General features: G+C 52.1%; 1 protein-coding gene across 2 annotated transcripts; it reads right to left on the bottom strand.

Moving 5' to 3' along the window:
* Positions 1-331: 331 nt before the first annotated feature.
* SLC33A1 (solute carrier family 33 member 1) lies at positions 332-20,830 on the bottom strand. 2 transcript variants are annotated; one of them, XM_061566007.1, is made up of 11 exons: positions 20,686-20,830; positions 18,632-18,711; positions 17,972-18,157; positions 17,198-17,383; positions 16,118-16,468; positions 13,932-14,085; positions 12,886-13,082; positions 10,430-10,614; positions 9,522-9,639; positions 8,886-9,101; positions 332-6,460 (listed from the first exon to the last, which is right to left on the bottom strand). In XM_061566007.1, exons 2-11 carry the CDS (start codon positions 18,671-18,673, stop codon positions 6,290-6,292), a joined length of 1,806 nt encoding a protein of 601 aa, XP_061421991.1. In that variant the 5' UTR covers positions 18,674-18,711; positions 20,686-20,830; the 3' UTR covers positions 332-6,289. The 2 variants fall into 2 exon arrangements, with proteins under 2 accessions (XP_061421991.1, XP_061421992.1); XM_061566008.1 differs by lacking the exon at positions 18,632-18,711.
* Between the last annotated feature and the right edge of the window lie 2,793 nt (positions 20,831-23,623).

Genomic DNA, 23,623 nt, shown 5'->3' with positions numbered 1-23,623 from the left:
TTCAATAAAGTAGCAGCCAGGGTGGCCCGTGGCTGTGATATTGCTGAAGAATGTGAGATCCAAATTTCGATTTAAAGCTTTCGTGACTGCAGGGATTCATATTCTTGGTTCTTTCGGTAAAGTCACGTAGAAGGGAAATAACAAAATAATATAAAACAATAAAAAATTCTCACGACGTTTCGACTGCAACACAAGCAATCATCATCAGGTGTGAAATCCACAGCAAGAAAATTTGAAAAAAGGTGGCGGTTTGTCCGTTTTTTAAAAATGTTCTTGCTGTGGATTTCACACCTGATGATTGCTTGTGTTGCAGTCGAAACGTTGTGAGAATTTTTTTTTTATATTTTTATTATATTATTATTTCCCTTCTACGTGACTTTACCGAAAGAACCAAGAATATGATGTGAGATCCGTCAATATTCTGACGCTCACATCAGCCCCTGGAGAAGAGGACCAAAGATAATGGTTTTGTTTTTTAGTTGCGAACGACAAGTCTGCAGCTGGCAAATACCTAACCGTTGTTTTAATCGCTCTGCCAATTTGGCATTTGATTGTTTTTTTAACTACTAACTACATAGTAACCAATGTGACGCAATTTAATCGATAAGCAAATCACCATTAATCGATTGGTCACGAGCCATTATTGCGTCATCAGACGCCCATCGCCACGACGCGTGAGAGGCTGTTTCAAATTATTAAATAATCTACAACTTTTCTACAATGCATCGCTTCATAATCCCTCCAGCATAAGCATTATATATATTATATATAAAACATTAAATAACATTCCTCACCCGTGTAAACCTTTTGCAAATCTTGATTCACCAAAGTTGCTCACACGGGCTTCGCACCGCCGGGTGCCAAAGGTCGTCGCCCTGTCCTCAACCGGCAGCGCTTTGCCCGCGAACTTTCGACGACGCCACGGGAGCGGCCCAAGCGCGGCCCGGACCCCGCGGGAACGGCCCAAGCGCGGCCCGGACCCCGCGGGAACGGCCCAAGCGCGGCCCGGACCCCGCCGCGCTCGTTCGCTCGTGGGAAGGCGCGAGACGACGATCGGATCGTGACGGACGACCGCCCAAAGTGTCACGGGCGGCGTTACGACATCCCCCCCCCCACCGCCCTCCCCTCCAAACGACTCGACCGAAATCGACTGCCACGTGGAGGCGACTTGCAAAGTGGCTCTGGCAGCGATGGTCTGTCACTCACGGCAGTGGTTCTCAACCTTTTGTTGGCGACTGTACCCCCTCTCCCCCCCCCCATTGTTGAATTGTGTTTCAACCACAAGCAGCCCATTGCCTGGACTCCAACGTGGTTCTGAGAAACAAACTTAGGAATATTGAACGTCAATATTTTAACCGATTGTCATTTTTTTTAGGTATCCGAACTAGCTAGGAACTGCAAGCGAATAAAAACAAAGTCAACGGACGCTCTTCATGCGTGAAGTGATTTGTTCGCGCTCGCTGGCTACTCCTGGCAACCACATTGTGTACGATCAATGAGTTTATAAAGGTCTTTATATCGCTAGAGTTTACCACATGGATTAAATGTTATTGTAGTTATCTCATATTGGTAGATTCATACATGATTGTTCACCAATGACTCTCAAGTATGATTTAATTTCAAACTTTATAAATCACCTCACAAAACGCCAGAGATCCGCGTACCCCCGGTTGAGAACCACTGCCGCCTTAACGCATAGCCAAGTATTATTAGAGTTACCAATGCCTTTAGTAGTAAGGCATTTATAACAATAACCCATTACATAGATTTGGGGAAGAGCAAAAAACTAAAACAACTCTCCTGAAGTCTTCTGGTGGCGAGCACACCTCGACATCGGCATTAGCCCCTCAACACATTGCCATACACGAGCATAAAACAGATTCGTTTACATGTAAGATTCCCAAAAAGGACAAGATCTTTAGTCTATAAACATCAAACGCCATCGGTGTATGGAATGATTTTGAAACTGTAAAACCATAGCAGTAAACAGAAGGAAAGTAATGCTTCAGGTCCCACACTGAGGATTGTCGTGAACTCTGCAACACACTTTGTCAGTCCACTGCTGCACGAAGGCTTTCCCCCCACACTGTGTCTTTCTGGGCATCTGTGAACTACTAGAGATCTAAGAAAAAATATATTTATAGCCCATCAGATTCCTCCAGTGTAAATATTCTGATTCCATGTCGTTCGTGGGGGGGGGCGTTCGACCGGACTTCAATGCGCTCATCAGTACGAGCTGCTGAAGGGGGGGCGTGCACCCAGGACCGATTCCGATGGCAGTCACCGCTGACGTTAGCTTTGGCCGGGAATCTAACTCGGGCTTGCCGGGTTTGTACCGCAGTGCCCTAACCACTGCCCCGACCGCTCCACCCCACCAGCCGCAAGGGTGCGAGTTCCTGAACGAGCGAGCGGCGAGTTCCACGCCGCCATCAACCGCACGCCGTCCGTGTTTTTTTTGTCCGCAACGCCGCCAATCGAGAAACCCGGCCGTCACGCGGAAGCGGCACCCTGGCTTCCCCAGGCTGCCTCACTCTGCCCGCGGTGCCACACTCGAGGTGGGCTCGGAACAGTGCGACCGTCAAGGATCGGTGCGTGGACCACGTGCAGCGTGGGCCCGTGCAGCGTGGACCACGTGCAGCGTGGGCCTGTGCAGCGTGGACCACGTGCAGCGTGGACCATGTGCAGCGTGGACCACGTGCAGCGTGGGCCCGTGCAGCGTGGGCCTGTGCAGCGTGGACCACGTGCAGCGTGGGCCCGTGCAGCGTGGCTGGCGGGGCAAGAGTCGAGCGGCAGAACTCAGCTGCTGGATTGCAGCAGCTGGCACGGCACTCGACCGAGTCTGCTTAGCAGCCTCACCGAGTTTCCGATGACACCCACAAGCCACACATACGTGCACGCACAGCCCTTGCCGATCCGCTGATGGATGAGGGCTCCCCGACACAACGTGTATGCCGTGGGGGGGGGGGTTATTTGACCATATTTCACCATGCTAGCCTGTTCACAATACAGGTTTTTTGGGTCTGATCGCGAAAATGTCGTTAAACCTGCCACTACCCGACACAGCCAACTAGTAAGGTTTGTCACGTAAACAGAACGTGCCAATTCGTCACTAGTACAGCATACCGGTGTGTTGGAGAACCAAGCCACAACATTTAAAATCCGAGTACAACATTTCGCCAGTAATTACAACTGGCTTCATCAGGCGACAGCCAGATTTGTGAATAAATCCTCCTGTTTCGTTCCTTAGATAGAGGCGTCGATGTGATGACATCACTTGCGAGCACTTCTTGTGCGAAGTGGGGGGGGGATTAATGAATGCATTTAAATGACTTTTGGTATCCATTGCCGGTTGTGTTATTTATATGGCAGCCTGTGCCAAGTTGGTGAATGCGACATTGGAGAACAGTACAGTACAACGGATTTTGCTAGTTACAAGCTGCTGGGGTGTGTGGCCAACGTAGCCCTGGAAGTCTTCGATAAATGATGGCCAAATGCCTGCCAGTTGGTAACACTTAGGAATTACTTATTTAACATTTGGTGAAAGTGGTAAACATCTCTCCACTGGTGACCATTCCACAATCCCATGGCAAGAGGTAGACTCTCCATGGGATTAGCACAATTTACTTTTAAACAAAATGGTACTTAATTTATAGCTCTTGAAAGGATGATGGGCTGAGTCGACCTCCCCGAACACGATTTGAATTGAAATTCGTCGCTAAAGTCATGAACTTTAACGACTGTGGTAGTATACAATGACACAACGCCCGATCTACAAATACGTAGGAAATGGCGATACACTCCGCGCTACTCCTGATGCTGTTATCTGCTGGCTTGACCACCTGGATGTGAAATTGTATTTGTTGTCTCTGCATCGACATCAGTAACCGTACGAAAGAAGAAATGTAATTTAACCAGCCAGCACACCACCTTTGATTAAAACACGATAAAAAAACGACACTAATATTGCCCATGTGTTGACCCCTTGAGAACAGCTTAATGATGACACTTTGTAACTTCTGCTTTACTTGCTCACTTTTGGTCCCAAAACAACAAAGTAAAGCAGCTTCAAGCCTTTGAACACAGGCGCACGTGGACGATGCCGGTAATCTCACGGCAGTGAGGATTAGAGAGCGCTGTAGGAACACGGTGCGCATGCAATCAGGGAGGAGGCTGCGGTGGGCGTGGGAACGAGCGTCGGATGTTTCGGCAACTTAAAACTACTTTTGTTATTTTAGCAGGTAAGGCCCACTGAGCTAGACAGCTCTTTTGTCAGAAGCGACCTGGCCACAAATGATAGCTCAATTAAGCGGCTTATCACGTGGTAATGTATAGGCGCCAAATACTCTGAACGAGAGTTCATTCTGAATGTGGAGGGAAAAACCGGAGGACCCGGAGAAAAATCCACCCGACCACGGGGAGAGAGAGAAACACCAAAAACTCCAAATATTAAGACGTCAGGATTGGGATCGAACCCACGACCTTCACCGAACATTGAGCAACCCACTATCCCGCTGCCGCTTTGCTGCAAGGTGTGTGCGTGTACGCGCGTGAATCAGACAATGCGAATTAGTGAATCACCAAAAGCTACAAGCTTCCCAAACACAAGTCTTTTGCCGCTTGAGTTTAGTTTTTGTCACTTGCTGGGATATATTTTTGCTGGCTGTAGACTGTCCATGCCGCCGTGGCGAGATGTTAACTCACTCGCCTGGTATGCAGGAAGTTGCGGGTTCGATCGCGACCCTGACGCCTAAATATATTTGGAGTTTGCATGTTCTCGTTGTGGTCGCGTGGACTTTACTCCGGGTTTTCCGGTTTTTTCCTCCACACTTAGAATCAACATGCGTTAAGCGTAACTGTAAATTTCCACATAAGCCACTTTGTTGATCTATTGTGGACAGGTCACAATAAACAGTTTATAGATGTTTATGAGACATTCCGTGGCAGTTTCATCATCATCATCATCACTGGAGTCCAGTAAACTCACAACGGAGAACCCTTGAGGTCAGAACAAGAAACCTTCTACGACTGTAAATTGCATTTTTCTGTTGGGAGACTACACACTACCACTGTGGTACTTATTTTATAGATCTTGGAAGAATGATGGGCACCTTCCTGTCTTGGAGATTTACGTAACACGAGCATTCTCCTTCACCCCCCCCCCCCCCCCCCGGTTGGAGGAACCCTCACCAATCAGGTTCATACTTCGATTCAAGAAGGGATTATTTGTTATCTCGGCTGTGCCAGCTCACATGTGTATCGTCTTTCTCATCCGTCTCGTCTCTCGTCTGTTCTGCCTCGTTCGGCACGCGATCTTAAAGAAGTAACATTTTCACGTAACATGGACCAAACAGAATTTGTTAAAGGGACGATTCAAATCTTGTACCATGAACATAACCATCTACTTTAATCAATGAAAAATTATTTGCCCAACGTGGCATTTACATTTAAGTTAGATCAACTCTTAGGTGTAGAATCCATTCGTAATCAAGTGCATTGCTTTATCCCACGCAGAGAGATGAATTTCCGCCAGGTTACCCCCCACTGCAGGTAATGCAGGTGAACGGGATGAGACTTACCGTGGCGCTTACATTGAGTAGTTAAACACCAGGCATTCTCAGCCCACAGTTCTCATGACCCACCGCGGAGAAACTTTTTGCTTACGTGCATGCGACATGTAACGGCTTCCTTTATACTTCTGCGAAAAGAGTGGTAAGTGCGGAGAGGTCACCGAGGCCGGGCATGATGGCAGGAGATTCATAAATCTGGCGAGAGTGAATCCTGGTGCAGACAGAACTTATTGCCTCCGCGTGACATGGTGAGTTCCAGGTTCAAACACAAGCTGTTGTGCTGACGATAGATTTCATGGCACAACCACGTGAAGACTGAAGTTACTTCTGTCAAAGTTCGGACAGAATTTGCTGTTACCGGGTTTCACACTTCTTGCGTTGCTTCTATCCTTCTATCAGGCATCGTAGATGAAGCCATTGGACAGAAGCTGCTGCTGCCAGATTTCCAGGTACAGACAGTAGTTGCTTCTGCAAGATTCTCCGCACGGCCTCAGACAGGGGTTGGTCGCTGCCAAGTTACAAAGCAAGAATCCAGGTGCGAACGAAGCTCACCACCAGCGCCACGGTGTCAAAGTGCAGGGCCTCAGGCCACCCGCGGGGACGGTGTGTGGGCCCGCGTTACGCGAGCTTCTGTGCGCCTCCCGTGCCAGCCCAGGTCTCCGATCTCCGCTCCTCCTCTCTTCCCATCTCTCCCAGCTGCCCCCCACCCCCCGCCGTCTCCGTCAAGGTCTCTGTCGACTGCACTGCCAGGCGGAGGGCCCCAACTGCTGCAGCCTCCTCATGCGTGGCCCCAGCAGCAGCCACCAGAGGACGCCGAGCAGCACGCAGAGCGCCGACTCCACGTAGTAGCCGTCCCGCGTCGTCACGCACGAGCCGCCCGCCTCCACGCAGAGCTGCGGAGAGACCCGCGCACGCGCCATTTTGTTAGAGTGAGCCAAACGCCAGGGGGGCGAGTGGGGGGAGGGTTTTTGGTTAAAACTAGAATCAGTGGCGTGGCTGTCGAGTGTGCAGGCTGTGCAACTGCACCAGGGCCCCGCCACTCAAGATGGGCCCGAGGATAGATTTTGTCGCCGGTTTTAAAATAAAGTTCAACAACCATACTGGCGGTGACCACAACCTGGCAGTGGACCAGAACACCGGGATGCAATAGCCCCACGAGGTGGAAGGCAGTGGTTACAGGAACCCACGGTGCAACGCAAAAAAATAGTTAAATCGAGACGAGACAGTTTAAGATTTGAAGTGTTCGTGACTGCAAGGATTCATATTATTTGTTTTTTTCGGTAAAGTCACGTCAGTGGCGGCTCGTCAATAGAGGGCGCAGGGGCGCCGCCCCCATCAATATTCCAGAAATATACATATACAAAATTAATATAAAAATACATAAATAAAATATTTTTTTCATACGATGTGCCGGCTGGTAGTAAGAAAAGCATCAGCATTTAATAAAAACTGGCTTTAATCGGTCAACTATTTTCTATGTTTTTCAATGTGTTCTATGCGGGGCGCCGGACAAATGTATGTCTATGTGAGACTTTACATTTTCGGACAGCATGTGACCTGAAGCTGGTCTCTAATTGGTTTCTTAAAGATTCTCCTCGGGGCGCAAGTCGTTGCGTCCCTGGCCAATCAGAATTGGATACATGTTATTTTATCCAATCTGATTGGTTCTCGTCACCTGTCATTCAAATTTACGCTGTAGGCCACTACTGCGAGTGCGAAGGCGACACCACTTTGACACTTGCTAGGCTGATCAAATTTTTTGTGTAAACAATGGCAGCAGTTCATCCAAATTCTGTAATTTATTTACAAAAAAACCCTTTCACAAGGCTTTCACTGGAAGAAATAAAAAAGATAAAGGATCTCGGACCGGACCAACCCGATTTACAAATCCAGCAGCAGGCCAGTGACAGAGGACGAAGCTACACACGAAGCTTCACCCGCGCTTGTTATGAGAAACGGAGGTGGCTGGCTGGATGTGATGTTAGCAATTCTCTTTTTTGTTTTCCCTGTCTTTTATTTCAAAGTGTCGGCACTGAAGTTTTGTGGACAACGACGGGGGTAAGAGACCTCAAACATCTCTCTGACAAATGCAAACGTCATGAAAGTAGCCGCAGCCATATTGATAATAGCATGAAACTAACGTTTTTATGTTCAAGTAGGAAACATGCTTTTTGGTACTTTGGTCTGAAATGTATATAAAAGAGAAACATTTATGTTCAAGTAGGAAACATGCTTTTTGGTACTTTGGTCTGAAATGTATATAAAAGAGAAACATTTATGTTCAAGTAGGAAACATGCTTTTTGGTACTTCTTTTGGTCTGAAATGTAAATAAAGATCATCAAAATTTATATTCAAGTAGTCAAAATGGCTTTTGGTACTGCTTTATATTTATTTGCCCCCCTCAATAAAATTTAAAAAATGCGCCCCCCCAAAAATAAATATCACCAGCCGCCACTGAGTCACGTAGGTAAAATAAATAAATGAATTTTTGTTGTTGTTTTTTCATTTCTTTATTTTTGCCTACGTGACTTTACCGAAAAAACCAAGGAGTACAATTTAACACGTAGACTTCCGTAAGCAATATTATCTATAAAAGAGGTTAGATCGCGTACAAGTTGTGGGTTTACTCTCCAACACACAAGCGGTGTGCTGAACTAGTAACTACCTGGCACGCTCTGTTTACGTGACAAACCTTACCAGTCGGCTGTGTCGGGTGGTGGCGGGTTGAACGGCGCATTTATATTTAAGCGATCTAACCCCCCAAAAAACCTCTATTGTGGATAAAACCATACTACAACAACCTCGTGGTTTTGGCAAAACTATCGTCACCTATCTTTACAATTGTAAAGCCTGTGTGTGTGCGGGTAGCTGTCGAGTGTGCAGGCGGTGCACCTGCACCGGGGCCCATGGGGCCAAATGGGGCGCAAGGCACGGGGCCCTAGCACCAGGGCCGCCGTTCCAACCGCGCTACGCCGATGATTACAATTGTGAAGTCGGCGTCGGAGGTGAATACATTTTAATTTGAGAATTACAGCAACACATCATTGTGCCAGAGAATGGCACAATGATGACTTGAAGTATTGCAGAAATACTTCAAGTCAATTTATGCACACCAACACACATTTGTACATACATGGAGACATGCACATAAAGACAAAAATCCCCCATATAGCGTGCACAGACCGCTGGGGCAAGCGCTGTTAGCGAGCACCTATGACGGCCGGCACAGCACGCGAGGGGATGGGTGGCCAGCACCACACCTCGGACACACACAGACACACCGAGACACGCCGACACACAAAGACAAACGCACGCACCTGCACGTCGCCGGGCGAGTCGCACGCGAGCCCCGTGGCGCCGGCGCACGCCCTGCTGGTGAGCGGCTCCACCATCCACAGCGCCAGCGTGGCCGGCCAGTTCCCGCCCAGGTTGGACAGCGTGTTGAGCAGCGTCATGTAGGTGCCGCCGATCATCGGGTCGCTCACCCTGGCGTTGAACGCCATCACGGCCACGAACATGCTGTACACGGCCACCTGTGCCGGGGCGGCAGAGGGAGGGGGCCACGGGGTCAAGGGGAGGGGGCCGCAGGGGTCGTGGCGCAGGGGTCGCGGGGGAGGGGTCGCGGGGGAGGGGTCGCGGGGGAGGGGTCGCGGCGGAGGGGTCGCGGCGGAGGGGTCGCGGCGGAGGGGTCGCGGCGGAGGGGTCGCGGGGGAGGGGTCGCGGGGGAGGGGTCGCGGGGGAGGGGTCGCGGGGGAGGGGTCGCGGCGGAGGGGTCGCGGCGGAGGGGTCGCGGCGGAGGGGTCGCGGCGGAGGGGTCGCGGCGGAGGGGGGTGCAGGGGTCACGGCGCAGGGGTCACGGGGGAGGGGGTCGCGGCGGAGGAGTCGCGGGGGAGGGGGGTGCAGGGGTCACGGCGCAGGGGTCGCGGGGGAGGGGTCGCGGCGTGGGCTCTCACCTGATGCAGGGCATACGCCAGCAGGATGATGCCATAGTAGTACGACGGGAAGCCGGACTCGGTCTTCACGCTGGGCGTCCACCACACGAGCAGCGCGAAGCCCAGCCCCATGAGCAGCCTGCGTCCGGCAAGAGCGATTGCGTTAGGGCTCACGGGGGCACCGTTGGCCGTGTTAGCGCTCAGACGTGGCAGGCAGCTCGGGGTCTGTGTTCCAGCGATGGGTTCGGAGTAACGCTACCAATAAAGATGCGCTTTCAAGTGCGCTTCTGCGGCCGTCTGGAACGCTCTTCCTTCCTATATTAGGAAGCCACTGGAGCAATGCACTTTTAAATCACCTAGATTGAATACCAGTCTATTAAGAACAGATTCTTATGTTTAGTTTGTTGTCCTTCCCCTGCACCTCCGATTAGCACGGTTGGCTACATACAGTGCGAAATAAGTTCAACATACATACTCGGAATCAGCATCAATAAGTTAAGTATTCATTCTTGTTAAGTCAATTCGAGTTGGAATGGCCACAGGAATATGGAATTTCCACCACCATCAACGGTGAGAGGAGCCCCGGGCTCATTCGAGCAGAGAGATGCTTTGACTCCACTTTGAGAGACTTGATCTGCAGTGACGGAGCCAGCGCATAACAGTCTCAAACGCCCAGGACTTAACGCTGCTCAAACGATTCACAGTAGCAGATGAAACTCGCTCTGGCAGTGGCTTATTCGTGAAACGGGCAAGGCTTTGAAATCCCTTTCTTCCCCTAGCTCCTTCGACGATATTATTATCAAAAGCAAATTGCCGACATCGCCTCCACCCGTTTAGGGTTTAACACCATTATCTATCTCGGAGCAGCCATTCAGGCGTGGCGGCAAAACGCGGAGAGATTCGGTGGCGGTGACTGGCGGAGTGCCCACCTGTAGGGCATGGCCTTGAGCATGATGTCGAGCGGGCGAGGCCCCGCCGTGTACTTGCTGATGAGCAGGGGCAGCACGATCTGCAGGGGCACCATGGGCAGGGCGAGGAGCGCCAGCTGCGCCTTGGGGACGCCCTCCTCGATGAGCTTGAGCCCCGTGACGGCGTCCGCCGCCGAGAACCCCACCTGGGCGGCGGAGGCAGCGGAGGCGACAGCGACGTTATAGCGACACCCTCGCTTACCGCGGCAACGCCATCGCCTCGCTTACCACGGCAACGCTATCGCCTCGCTAACCGCGGCAACGGCCGAGCGCATTCCGTAAAGTGACGTGCGTGTCGCAATCGTGTGCGTGCATGTCGGCAATTTGGTGTGTGTGTATATACAATAAACCTTGCCAACTCTGAATTTACCAACCTCGAGATTTGAGTACATGCGGATGTACTTCTGTATACTTGCTTAACCACCGCGAGATTTGAGTATACGCATATTTACTTCTGTATGCCCGTTTACCAACGGCGAGCATCTCGGTTTGAGTGATCCGCGAATCGTTTAGTCGCGCCGAGTTGCGAAATCAAAATGAGCGCTGCCGCATCCGCCATGGTGTGTCGCAGACTCTCGCGAGACTCGAGGCAACTCAGGGTAGTAACCAGGGGTAAGGACGGTGTTCATGTTGTTATTACGTCATCATTACAGCATGACATCATTGCATTGCATGATGTCATTGTTGCAAATTTTGCGGGCTGTGGCGCTGCTTAGCTGATCAGCTGCCCATCTGCCTTGTTGTACACACTGCACAGTACACACTGCACAGTACACACTGCGCAGTACACACTGCACAGTGCATATTCATTGTGCCCTTCATCGTGGACCCAACGCATGCAGCGAGTGATGAATGAGAGTGAGCTGCACTTGTGGCCGGGAGGAAGAGGCTGGGCTAAGCCCCTCCTCCTCCTCTTAACCAGCCCTTCCCCTATCGTCTCATTGCCATCATCGTCGTTAATATTAAAAGGTGTGCAAAGTTAATGTTTATTTATGTTTTATTATGTTCTCGTGTAATGTACTCTATTTCATTCGGTGTTTATTGACTAAAGAGGCAACTTCGTGAAGCAATGACGAGTCTGACCGCGGCCGTGGCTCCCCTCACCTGCTATTTCCCATAGGCCCCTGTACCTTACCAAACGCGAATTTACCTACTGCGAGGGCTTTCAGGAACCTTACCCTCGCGGTTGCCAAGGAATCACTGTATATATCAAGGCCGTAATTATAATATATATAAAATATGGTCAAAATGTTCCCCCCAATATATTGCTATAAAATAGATTTTTGTTTATATGATTGTGGTTATGGTTGAATTTTATGTATCCCTAATCTCTGCCATTACATACAATGAAACAAGAAAAGGTAAAAAAAAAGGTAAAAAAAAACAGAGACATTTTTGTAAAAAATTAAGAAAAAGTCCATCCCATGTGTTAGTGAATTTTTAATATTTTAGGCAGGAAATTCGTTTTCAAATTTCGATTATTTTTTCAGGGGGAGGACCCCCAGACCCCCTGGAAGATTTGGTCCTCCCCAATGTTTACACCATGGCTACGGCCTTGGTATATATATAATAACAAGGGCATGTGTGTCATAGTGAGTGTGCGTGTAAAGCGTCGTGGTGACGTCACCGCCACTTAGTGGCGAATGGCGGTTGTTGGTTGTTGTTGTTGCGTGTAAACAAGAGCGTTCAGTGATTGTGCGTAATTGTCCATCAGCGATGGGGAGCAGCGGCGCAGTGGTTAGCGCTGCGCTGCACCAGGATCCCGGCAACCCGGGTTCGATTTCCGCTCGCAACCAATAAGCGGCAACATATTGTAACCGATAATTGTTTCTTACCCTTTTATCTGGCAACAAAACTGACACCTTTTTTTACAAGGAGTCATGTTTGCATTGACCACAATACCTGCAGTCGGAATGCAAACAAAAAACATAACTCTAATAATGTATGCACTGTCCTTGAAGTTGATTGGTCCACACCCGAGACAGCTTTCTTTAGAGCCTAAAGTACGCCAAAAGTGCGCCTTTTGGCGTCATATCCCCTCCCTTGGATGCTGCTAATCCTGCATAATGCACGGACACAAGTAGTACTAATCACATACCTACATTTTCCATAAATATGCTAAATTCCTCTTGATATGCAAATTATTTTGTCAAGGCGCCCCCTTTCCCCCCCCCTTCCAACCCAGCTTCACCTGAGGACGGTTGCTTGCGTCGTGGCCGAAACGTCGTGAGAATTATTTAATTATGTTTTATTTTTATTATTTTATTACTTCCCTTCTACGTGACTTTACTGAAAGAACCAAGAAGAAGGTAAAACAACTATTATCATATTTTTTACTGGCAAATGAGGTTCCAATGGTGTAAATATTGTAACCGGTCACGGGCCTCCACGAGGCCGGGGCTGTCCGGCGGCGGCACCTTGCAGGTGAGCAGCAGGATGGCGAAGGTGCGCACGCTGGGCAGCTTCACGATGGAGAGCAGCTGGCGGTAGGTGGCCAGCACGCCCACGCCCCCGGCGTGCGCCTGCTCGTCGTGACCGTCGGGCCGCTCGCTCTTGAGCAGCGCCACCAGCGTGGTGCTCACCAGGAACACCAGGCCCCAGAAGTGCAGGAAGTCTGCGGGGGGAGCGAGACGCTCGTACGTTTTGGTTTCCGCCGGGGATCGCCGCGTCGTCCTCCGTGGTAGCGGTCAACTGCCGCGAGGCGGCGTGCGTTTGAGTAAAGATTGTTTGGATAATTACGAGGATGTAAAAAAATGTGTACACACGTGCCCATAAAATGAGTGTCCAATTTGTCTAACGCATGCACTAAAAACAAAGTAAATAAAAAAAGAGCATAGTTGTTTTAAACTTTGTAAGTAGAGTGTACCCAAAGATTGACTAACGTAGAAGTAATTGAGAGGTTACACGTAGAAGAATACCTGATGATGCAGGCAGTGATGAGAAGGAAACGGGCGTTAATTGGACACACGTGTAGGATGGACAACAACAGGAACATTAAAAGTGCGTTGTTCGGAAAAATGGAAGGAACCGGAAAGAGAGGAAGAGCTAACAGACAATAGCTTGATGACGACGACGACGACATAGGAGATTGGTGCCAGAAAGATGTACACTACGTGAGCATATTGGCACAAGACAGGAAAGTGGAAAAAAATGATGAAATTTGCAGTGGACACCTACGGGCGGCTATCTGCCCATGGATAGTGATGATGATGATGATGATGAAGTGAAGCGGATACGCCGAAGTAGTAAGCGCACAGCATTATTAACTCGTTTGACGTCAGTGATTCTGCCGATGCCCCTCACCAGTCCGCACTGCCCAGCGTGCCGAAGGGTGGCCAAACAACCCTTCGTGGCCAAGGAGGTGCGGGGGAGGTCTTCATGGCCAAAGAGGTGCGGGGGAGGTCTTCATCCAGCAGTGGATCTGCACGGGAGCCTCGCCAGCGCGCACACGCGGAGCCCTCACCTGCGAGCGTGACGATGCCGGTGGGCTGTGGCGAGAAGCGCAGGTACGCGTTGCAGAACTCGGGCGACTCGAGCGCCAGGAAGAGCACGTTGCCCAGGAAGTAGCCGGCCGTCTGACCCACCGAGTTGCACGTGGACGCGTGGCCAACGTTCTCCTGCATCGACGTCAAGGGATCAACGAATTATCCAATGATCGAGTGGAGACCAACAAGCTTTTATTCTTCGATTTAAAGCTTTCGTGACTGCAGGGATTCATCTTCTTGGTTCTTTCAGTAAAGTCACGTAGAATTTAAATTATAAAATAATAAAAATGAAACATAATAAAATAAAATTCTCACGACGTTTCGGCCACAACGCAAGCAGCCGTCCTCAGGTGAAGAAACAGGGCTGTCGGAAAGACAGCGTTCTGTCGGAAAGACACCGTTCTGTCGGAAAGACAGCGTTCTGTCAGAAAGACAGCGTTCTGTCAGAAAGACAGCGTTCTGTCTTTCCAACAGAACGCTGTCTTTCCGATAGCCCTGTTTCTTCACCTGAGGACGGCTACTTGCGTTGTGGCTGAAACGTCGTGAGAATTTTATTTTATTATGTTTCATTTTTATTATTTCCCTTCTACGTGACTTTACCGAAATAACCAAGAAAAAGCTTTTATTCGTGTTATATTATACTGCCTAGGGTGCACTTGGTATGTTTAACTAAATGGTTTCTAAATGATACATTCCGAGTATTGGGCATTCAGGTAAATGTTGTGTAAATGGTTCTGAGACTGGTTTATTGACGTGAAGTGCGCTATAGGAATACTGTGCATGTTGATTGGCTTTTTTTATCTCCACGATACTGATATCGTGCTATTAATGTCGTGTCACGAGTGGACGAGATTCGCTGCCAGGACTCTCTCGGCGAGGGGTGTAATGTCGCGTCTTGTCAGGGAACGAACCCCGGAGGATGCCACGGAACAACTTCGGGAGTTACTTTAAATGAGCTCTTATTGACTTAAACAAAAAATTCAACACGTACGTCGTGGCCTTCAAAGAAAAACGTAATAAGAGATAATGCTCCTTATTCATAAAATATAATTGGACAAGTGAAGAAGAGTTGAAGACTGCACTTGTGGACAACATGAGGCCTGATGAGAAATAAAGTTGTTCAAATGTTTCTGAGGGAGCATTTATAAATTGGCATTTGAAGTTATCAATTAGTAGATAAGGAGTAAGACAAACCCTACATGTAGTCGAAAAGTATAACTAAATTAACTAATTTGTATTGAAAGTAAAATTGTAAAATGTTCCTGGCACATTGCATTATGGGTGACCGTGTTGCAGTGTCCACGCAAGGTTACGCACCTTTTTTTATGTGCCCTGCAAATAGTACTCCGGCGTGACAGATCAACATTTATAGTCCCCACGGCCAGAATACGCAGAAAGAAGTCAAACGTTAACATTTCATATGCTGGTTTTCTTGTGCAGTCATTAGTGACTGTGCTGAGAGCATCCCCTCCCTAAACCTGAGAAAAATGATCTCATCCTCTTTGGTTCTTTCGGTAAAGTCACGTAGGTGTAAAATTAATTAAATCACGACGTTTCGGGCACAACACAAGCGTCCGTCATCAGGTGGGACAACCACAGCAAGAAACAAATGCACAGCAAGAAACAATTGTTGCTGAAGTGGGCAATTGACGGACGCTTGTGTTGCGCCCGAAACGTCGTGATTTTATTTATTTTACACCTACGTGACTTTACCGAAAGAACCAAAGAGTATGGATCCCTGCAGTCACGAAAACTTCAAATCTAGAATGATCTCATCGTGGGTAGCTGAAACCCAGGAGACGAGTCCAAACACCCTCTCAAGGGCAGTTCCCTCGAGTGGAGGGCCTTCGTTAGTTTGCTGTCCTTCCCACGCATCTCCGATTGGCACGGATGGCTACGCACGGTGCGAAAGAAGTCCAACATACATTCTGCCAGCAGTGGCGTGAGCAAGCAATTGCAGGGCTGCACCTCTACCGAAATGTACCTGCATCTCAAATTCAGATGTGTGATTTCGGTGCCGTGACAGGGTAGTAGCCACCACCCCCCACCGACTCCCCACCGAGCCGCGACCGCACGTCCGCTTAAAACCGGCATCACTTTCCCCCCGCCCGCCCGCGCTGCTGCTGCCGCCTTCTGCTCGCTCGCGCTCACAAAGCGCCGGCACCTTAGAGAGCATGGTGAGTGCCCAGCCGTCCACGGCGATGTCCTGGGTCGCCGCCAGGAACTCGAAGAGGAAGAAGGTAGCGGTGAGCATCATGATGTGGGGCCCCTCCAGCAGTTGGTCTACGTGCCGCGCCAGCAGCAGCATGAAGCCGCCCAGCAGGTACTGCGTGGGCACCAGCCACGACTTGCGGCGGCCGAAGCGACGGCTGTAGACGGCGTCGACCAGCGGCGCCCACAGCAGCTTGAGGCTGAACGGCCAGAAGACGAAGCTGAACAGCGCCTGGTCCTTGTAGCTGATGCCGCGGCTCTGCAGCACCATCGGCACGCTGCCCGCCAGCCCCAGCGGGATGCCCTGCCGGAGGGAGCGGCCGAGCGGTCGGCAAAGGCTCACGCACTGTCGCGCTCGCGTACTGCCACTTGTGCGCGTGTGCACTCACGCCCGCGCACGCACACATGTACGTCCACTCACACGTGCATTCGCACACAAACGCAAACACTCACTTGCACGTGCAATCGCGTACTCGCACGCGAGCTTATACCCGCGCACCAGCACACACGCGCTCGCACTCACCCGCTCGTACACTCATGCTCATACTTATGCATGTACATTGACAAATGACAGAGAACCGCCGTATAGCCTGAACAAACTTTTGGGGCAGTGCCGTTTGCGAGCATCTGTGAAGGGCTGGCACGGCACACCAGGGGGTGGGTGGGCAGCACTACGCCCGGATGCCCTTGTCTCCCTAGTGGCAATGTTTACACACTACACTAGGTACTCATTTGAGGCCGAGTCGACCTCGGGGATGCCCAGGACCAATTCGGATAATCGTCACTGGTGTCGGTGGCTGTAAGTGGGAATCGTCAGGTTTCGTAGCGCAGCGCTCTAACCGTTGCACCACCGATCCTCACACACGAACAATAACAACCGCCGTTCACCCCACAGTGGCGGTGACACCATCATGGCGCTTGTGCCATGCAAGGTGCACATGAGCACACATTCACACACCAACACACAAACGCTCACTCGCACACTAACGCACGCACGCCCGCTCGCCCGCACGGTGTGCCACGGGGGCCGCACCTGCAGGACGTAGAGGAAGAAGAGCAGCGCGATGGTGCGGCCCTCGCCGCGCACACTGCCCCGTCCGCGCGGGGCCAAGCCGACGTCCATCGCGTCGCCGCTGAGCGACCCCGATGGCCGCTCCTGCGCCCCGTCCATCCTCGCGCTCCCTGAGAAACCATCACTGCCGCTCACGGCTCCATCGTGCTGGTGAGAAAGGGGTGGCACAGAGCCGCGCTCGTTTGAGCGTGGAGATACTTTGAGTTCGCTGTGAGCCGCTGCTTGTATGTAAAGTAGCAACACTTGATTCCATCGGTAAAATGACCTTGGGTAAAAAAGAAGAACAAATCTATTCTATCTACTTACTTCAAAATTGTATTCCAATTGTGCTATCAATTTCATGTCATGAGACCAAGTGTCAATTCAAAAACCTCGCACACCACTGCATCAATCCGTGATATAAAAAAGCCAGCAGAGGCAGAATTAAAATCTGTAAATGACGAGAAAACCCATCAAATCTAAAATCAGTGGAGGCCGGAGGCCAATTTAGCAGAACGTTTTCTGGGATCCCATCAAGTGCACTCCTATCGTGTTTTTTGTATTGTTAGTTGTTGTTTTTCTGTTAAAGCTGCTGCCCGCACGAGTCAAACCAAAGACCAGCGACCTCTGCGTTGCGTGTCCGGAGAGAGCTAAACCAAGTGTACTTTGTTACACCACGGCACCACCCCACCCATGTGCGTATAGTAGTCGTTGGGGGGGGGGGGAAGATAAAACAAAACAGAGGACACCGGACACCTGTATGAGCGGGAGCCTGGCGCTGCTGTCCTCCAGGCCGTCGAGACGCGTGTCGGGCGTCCACGAAGGCGTGCGCCGGTGGCCGCGCTTGCGATTCGATGCCGCGGCAGACATGGCGAGGTGGAGCGGAGACACGAGACTCGCGTCACGAGAAGGATCCTCCGGTGGCACCGACACCACCGTCTCCTGAGACACAGAGATACACGGGTGGGACAGAGACACGGGGGAGATAATGAGACAGAGGAAGAGAGACAACAGAGGACATGGAGACACGGGGTGGATGAGGACACAAACGGGACAGGGACACGGCGGAGATGGAGATAATCAAATGACAAAGACACAGATGGGATTGAGACATGGAAAGATGTAGAGATGGTCAGTGCAGAGACATGGGGGACACAGAAGCACAGGATGTGTTCATCCATTTATGGACAGAATTACATCCTGTTCATGTTGTATTTAAATATATAACGACACCACAGAGTTGGCACTAGGGTGTACTAAAGAGTCATGTAAAATACAATTTTCTCATTAACGAAGCTCATAATTAACATGGAACAGTCCGGAATGCACAGCCTCGGTGTGCGAGAGCTGTTTGTATTTTATGTTGTCTACTTTAACAGGCACAAGTGATAAAGTGATGCCGATTTCTTTGGATACCTTGGTCTGCAGGTTATGTTTTGATGTGGGGAGCTGAAGCATAGAGGGTGTTGTGAGTGCAGACAAGTGAACAGCTCCTGCTGGAGAGCGCAGAGCAAAAGCGACAGGCATCAGCAGCCAATTAGTAAGCCGAAGAGTTGTAAATTAGAGAGAGGCATAAAAAAACATTAAAACATGCACAAGTGACCCAGCCAGCTGACTGTAACAACGCAATCCGTGTTGGCTATATCGAGAATGTACATGACGAAGGCTGGACTCACATGTGCGTCGTGACTGTAATTATCTGCCAAGGTGGCGCTGTGGTCAGTGTTGAACTTATCATCAAAAAGTTAAGAGCTCACATCCGGGATCAGTTGACTCGGCCCATTATCCTTCCATGGGCGACAAAAAAGTACAACTATGTCTGAAGTCAACAGTGCTCATGATATAGATCTACTGGCCGCTGCCATATCAATGTTGAATTTCTATCACTGGCTGCAGATTGCCAGGGAAGATGTACACGACCAATGCCTGTTTGAGAGGGGATTTTAACTTGTTATTTCCGTTAAAGCTGAATGCAAAACGTGAACTAGGCACAGGACACTTCACCTAAAGACTAAACTGTTTACTCAGGGTGTGTGCATATTCGAGGGATAAACGCAAAGAAAAATGCACGTATTTTTGGTAATTTATTTATTTACTTCCAACGGGTTTTACCAGACATGTACTCTTTACGTAACACTTTCAAGCAACTTCGTTCAATCTAATGTCCCTAACCACTGCCACCCACGCAGCACGACTGTGCCCGCACACCCATTGTGAGAGACACGTGTCCATCACCTCTGCCATGAAACATTGCAAGAGAGCCGTGCCCCTGTGAGACACTGAGCCGTGCCCCTTGTGAGACACTGAGCCATGCCCCTTGTGAGACACTGAGCCATGCCCCTGTGAGACACTGAGCCATGCCCCTGTGAGACACTGAGTCATGCCCCTTGTGAGACACTGAGCCATGCCCCTTGTGAGACACTGAGTCATGCCCCTGTGAGACACTGAGTCATGCCCCTGTGAGACACTGAGCCGTGCCCCCTGTGAGACACTGAGCCGTGCCCCTGTGAGACACTGAGCCATGCCCCTGTGAGACACTGAGCCATGCCCCCTGTGAGACACTGAGCCATGTCCCTTGTGAGACACTGAGCCATGCCCCTTGTGAGTCACTGAGCCATGCCCCCTGTGAGACACTGAGCCATGCCCCCTGTGAGTCACTGAGCCATGCCCCTGTGAGACACTGAGCCATGTCCCTGTGAGACACTGAGCCATGCCCCCTGTGAGACACTGAGCCATGCCCCTGTGAGACACTGAGTCATGCCCCCTGTGAGACACTGAGTCATGCCCCTGTGAGACACTGAGCCGTGCCCCTGTGAGACACTGAGCCATGCCCCCTGTGAGACACTGAGCCATGCCCCCTGTGAGACACTGAGCCATGTCCCTTGTGAGACACTGAGCCATGCCCCTTGTGAGTCACTGAGCCATGCCCCCTGTGAGACACTGAGCCATGCCCCTGTGAGACACTGAGCCATGCCCCCTGTGAGTCACTGAGCCATGCCCCTGTGAGACACTGAGCCATGCCCCTGTGAGTCACTGAGCCATGCCCCTTGTGAGTCACTGAGCCATGCCCCTGTGAGACACTGAGCCATGCCCCTGTGAGACACTGAGCCATGTCCCCTGTGAGACACTGAGCCATGCCCCTTGTGAGACACTGAGCCATGCCCCTTGTGAGACACTGAGCCATGCCCCTGTGAGACACTGAGCCATGCCCCTGTGAGACACTGAGCCATGCCCCTTGTGAGACACTGAGCCATGCCCCTTGTGAGACACTGAGCCATGCCCCTGTGAGACACTGAGCCATGCCCCCTGTGAGACACTGAGCCATGCCCCTGTGAGACACTGAGCCATGTCACTGTGAGACACTGAGCCATGCCCCTGTGAGACACTCAGCCATGCCCCTGTGAGACACCACAAGACACGCAGGGCCTTCCCTGTAACACAGCTACGCCGCGTTCGCGCGTGATACTCACACGTGCTCGTCTGTAAACGGAGCTCCACGCTGAGCTCCGCTCGGCAATGGAGGCGCGCGAAACCCGGCGAGCTTCGCGTTGTGAAGGGGAGCCCGGCTCGGTGCCAGGCTAGGTGCGCCGGTGCGTGCGTGACCCTTCAGCTGAGCCCGGGCCTCACTGTGACCCCTGACCCCGAAGAACCCCACCACCACTCAGCCCCCTCCCCCTATCACCCCTCCCAATTGGTCGCCTTGCTCACACGTGACCCGCCGAGACGCCTCGCGATTGGCTGACGGCGCTACGGGCCGACGAACCAATCGGCGCCCCCCACCCCCGCAATGCCAACGAAGCGTCACAAACGCGAATGAGTCGACGTCAATTAGGGGGGGCAGGGGGGGTGACGGTGAAGCCTCGACCGACGTTCGCGTTCGCTTCGCGACGATGATGTTTACGTGCGGCCGTTCGAACTCGTTCGCCATGAGGCGCCAGGGGGAGGGGCGACAAACACTTTCCTTCACCCATTCATTCATCGCTCGACGCTTTGCCGGTTCGTTAAAGTGGCCAATCAGCGCGCGCCTGCGCGGAAGCGGAGGCGGTCACGTGCTCGCCGCCGGCCAATGGGGCGCGGCCACGTCCCGTAGGTCACCCGGCGTTTGCCGTCGGCTCAGGGTCGATCCGCTGCTGGATGAAGGCCTCGCCACTACCCCCCCACCACCACTACCCCCCCCCCCACCACCACCACTACCCCACCACCACTACCCCCCACCACCACTACCCCCCCCCCCACCACCACCACTACCCCACCACCACTACCCCCCCACCACTACCCTCCCCCCACCACCACCACTACCCCACCACCACTACCCCCCACCACCGCTGCTGCTGCCGCGGTGGAGAACACCCACCCCTCTCTTCTGCACGAGTCGCCCCGTGCTGACGGCCGCCCGGACGCGTGCCCCGCTGTGGCAGCTGCTGCTGTTGCGCCTGCTTAGTCTCGACCATCGTCCATTGGTCCCTTCCCGCCGTGACATCGCCTGCCCAAGCCCACAGACCACCCACTCACCCAGCCACTCACTCACCCAGCCACTCACTCACCCAGCCACTCACCCACCCAGCCACTCACCCACCCAGCCACTCACCCACCCAGCCACTCACTCACCCAGCCACTCTCTCACTCATCCAGCCACTCACCCACTCACCCAGCCACTCTCTCACTCACCCAGCCACTCACCCACCCAGCCACTCACCCACTCACCCAGCCACTCACCCACCCAGCCACTCTCTCACTCACCCAGCCACTCACTCAGCCACTCTCTCACTCACCCAGCCACTCACCCACCCTCCCAGCCACTCTCTCACCCACCCAGCCACTCACTCACCCACCCAGCCACTCCCTCACCCACCCAGCCACTCACTCACCCACCCAGCCACTCTCTCAGTCACCCAGCCACTCACTCACCCACCCAGCCACTCACCCACCCAGCCACTCTCTCACCCTCCCAGCCACTCTCTCACCCACCCAGTCACTCTCTCACCCACCCAGCCACTCTCTCACCCACCCAGCCACTCACCCACCCAGCCACTCTCTCACCCAGCCACTCACTCACTCACCCAGCCACTCACCCACCCAGCCACTCTCTCACCCACCCAGCCACTCACCCACCCAGCCACTCACCCACCCTCCCAGCCACTCTCTCACCCACCCAGCCACTCACTCACCCAGCCACTCACTCACTCACCCAGCCACTCTATCACTCACCCAGCCACTCTCTCACTCACCCAGCCACTCACTCACCCACCCATCCACTCTCTCACCCACCCAGCCACTCACTCACCCAGCCACTCACTCACCCAGCCACTCACTCACCCAGCCACTCACCCACCCGGCCACTTTCTCACCCACCCGGCCACTCACTCACCCACCCGGCCACTCTCTCACCCACCCGGCCACTCTCTCACCCACCCACCCACTCTCTCACCCACCCAGCCACTCACTCACCCACCCAGCCACTCATCCACCCTCCCAGCCACTCTCTCAGCCACCCACCCACTCACCCACCCGGCCACTCCCTCACCCACCCAGCCACTCACTCACCCACCCACTCTCTCACCCACCCACTCATGCACTCCATAATTCACCTACCCACTTACCCACCAACTCTCTCTCCCATCCATTCTCACTTACCCACCCTGTCACCCACCCACACTCACGCATTCTATAACTCACCCACACACCCACTCTCTCACTCACACACTCTATAACTCATATACCCACTCACCCACCCACTCTCTCACCAACCCACTCACACACTCTATAACTCATCTACCCACTCACCCACACACCCACCCACCCTCTCTCTCACCTACCCACTCGCTGAAGTTCGGGAACAGGCTCACTAAACAACACATAAAAGTGATCGAAGAAGCATCAGGTTTATGTTTTGAATAAGGGCCATGTCCGACACGTCGCCGAGTATTTGTCTTCGGTGCTATTGACGAATGTATTGAGTCGTGCCTGCTGTGCACCACCGCCAACGCAGCATCAGCGTCACCAAAACACGATTCGTTTTGAGAGACTTTTAAGGTCTTATTCACGAGCTGCTCAGCAGCGTGTGCCATGCTGGGTGCATGTGACAAAGATCCCCGTATAGCCTGTCACAGACTGTTGGGGCAAGTGCTGTTAGCGAGTAGCACCTATGACGGCCGCCTTTGTCTCCCAAGTAGCGACGTTTACACACCGCACCGGGTACTCATTTGAGGCTGAGTCGACCTAGGGGAGGTCTAGGACCGGTTCAGATAACGGTCACCGGTGTTGGCCGTGAGCGAGAATCAAACCCGGGAAGACGGGTTCGTAACACAGCGTAGCGCTAACCATTCCACGACCGCTCCCCATAGGTGCATATGGACACATTCATCCATACCAACACCCCAACATTCGCCACTAAGTGGCGGTAACGTC

Source organism: Lethenteron reissneri, chromosome 36, assembly GCF_015708825.2.
Source record: "Lethenteron reissneri isolate LAM-NWPU_2019-01 chromosome 36, ASM1570882v1, whole genome shotgun sequence".
Classification (NCBI taxonomy): Eukaryota; Metazoa; Chordata; class Hyperoartia; order Petromyzontiformes; family Petromyzontidae; genus Lethenteron; species Lethenteron reissneri.
This window is presented reverse-complemented; position numbering and strand designations above follow the sequence as displayed.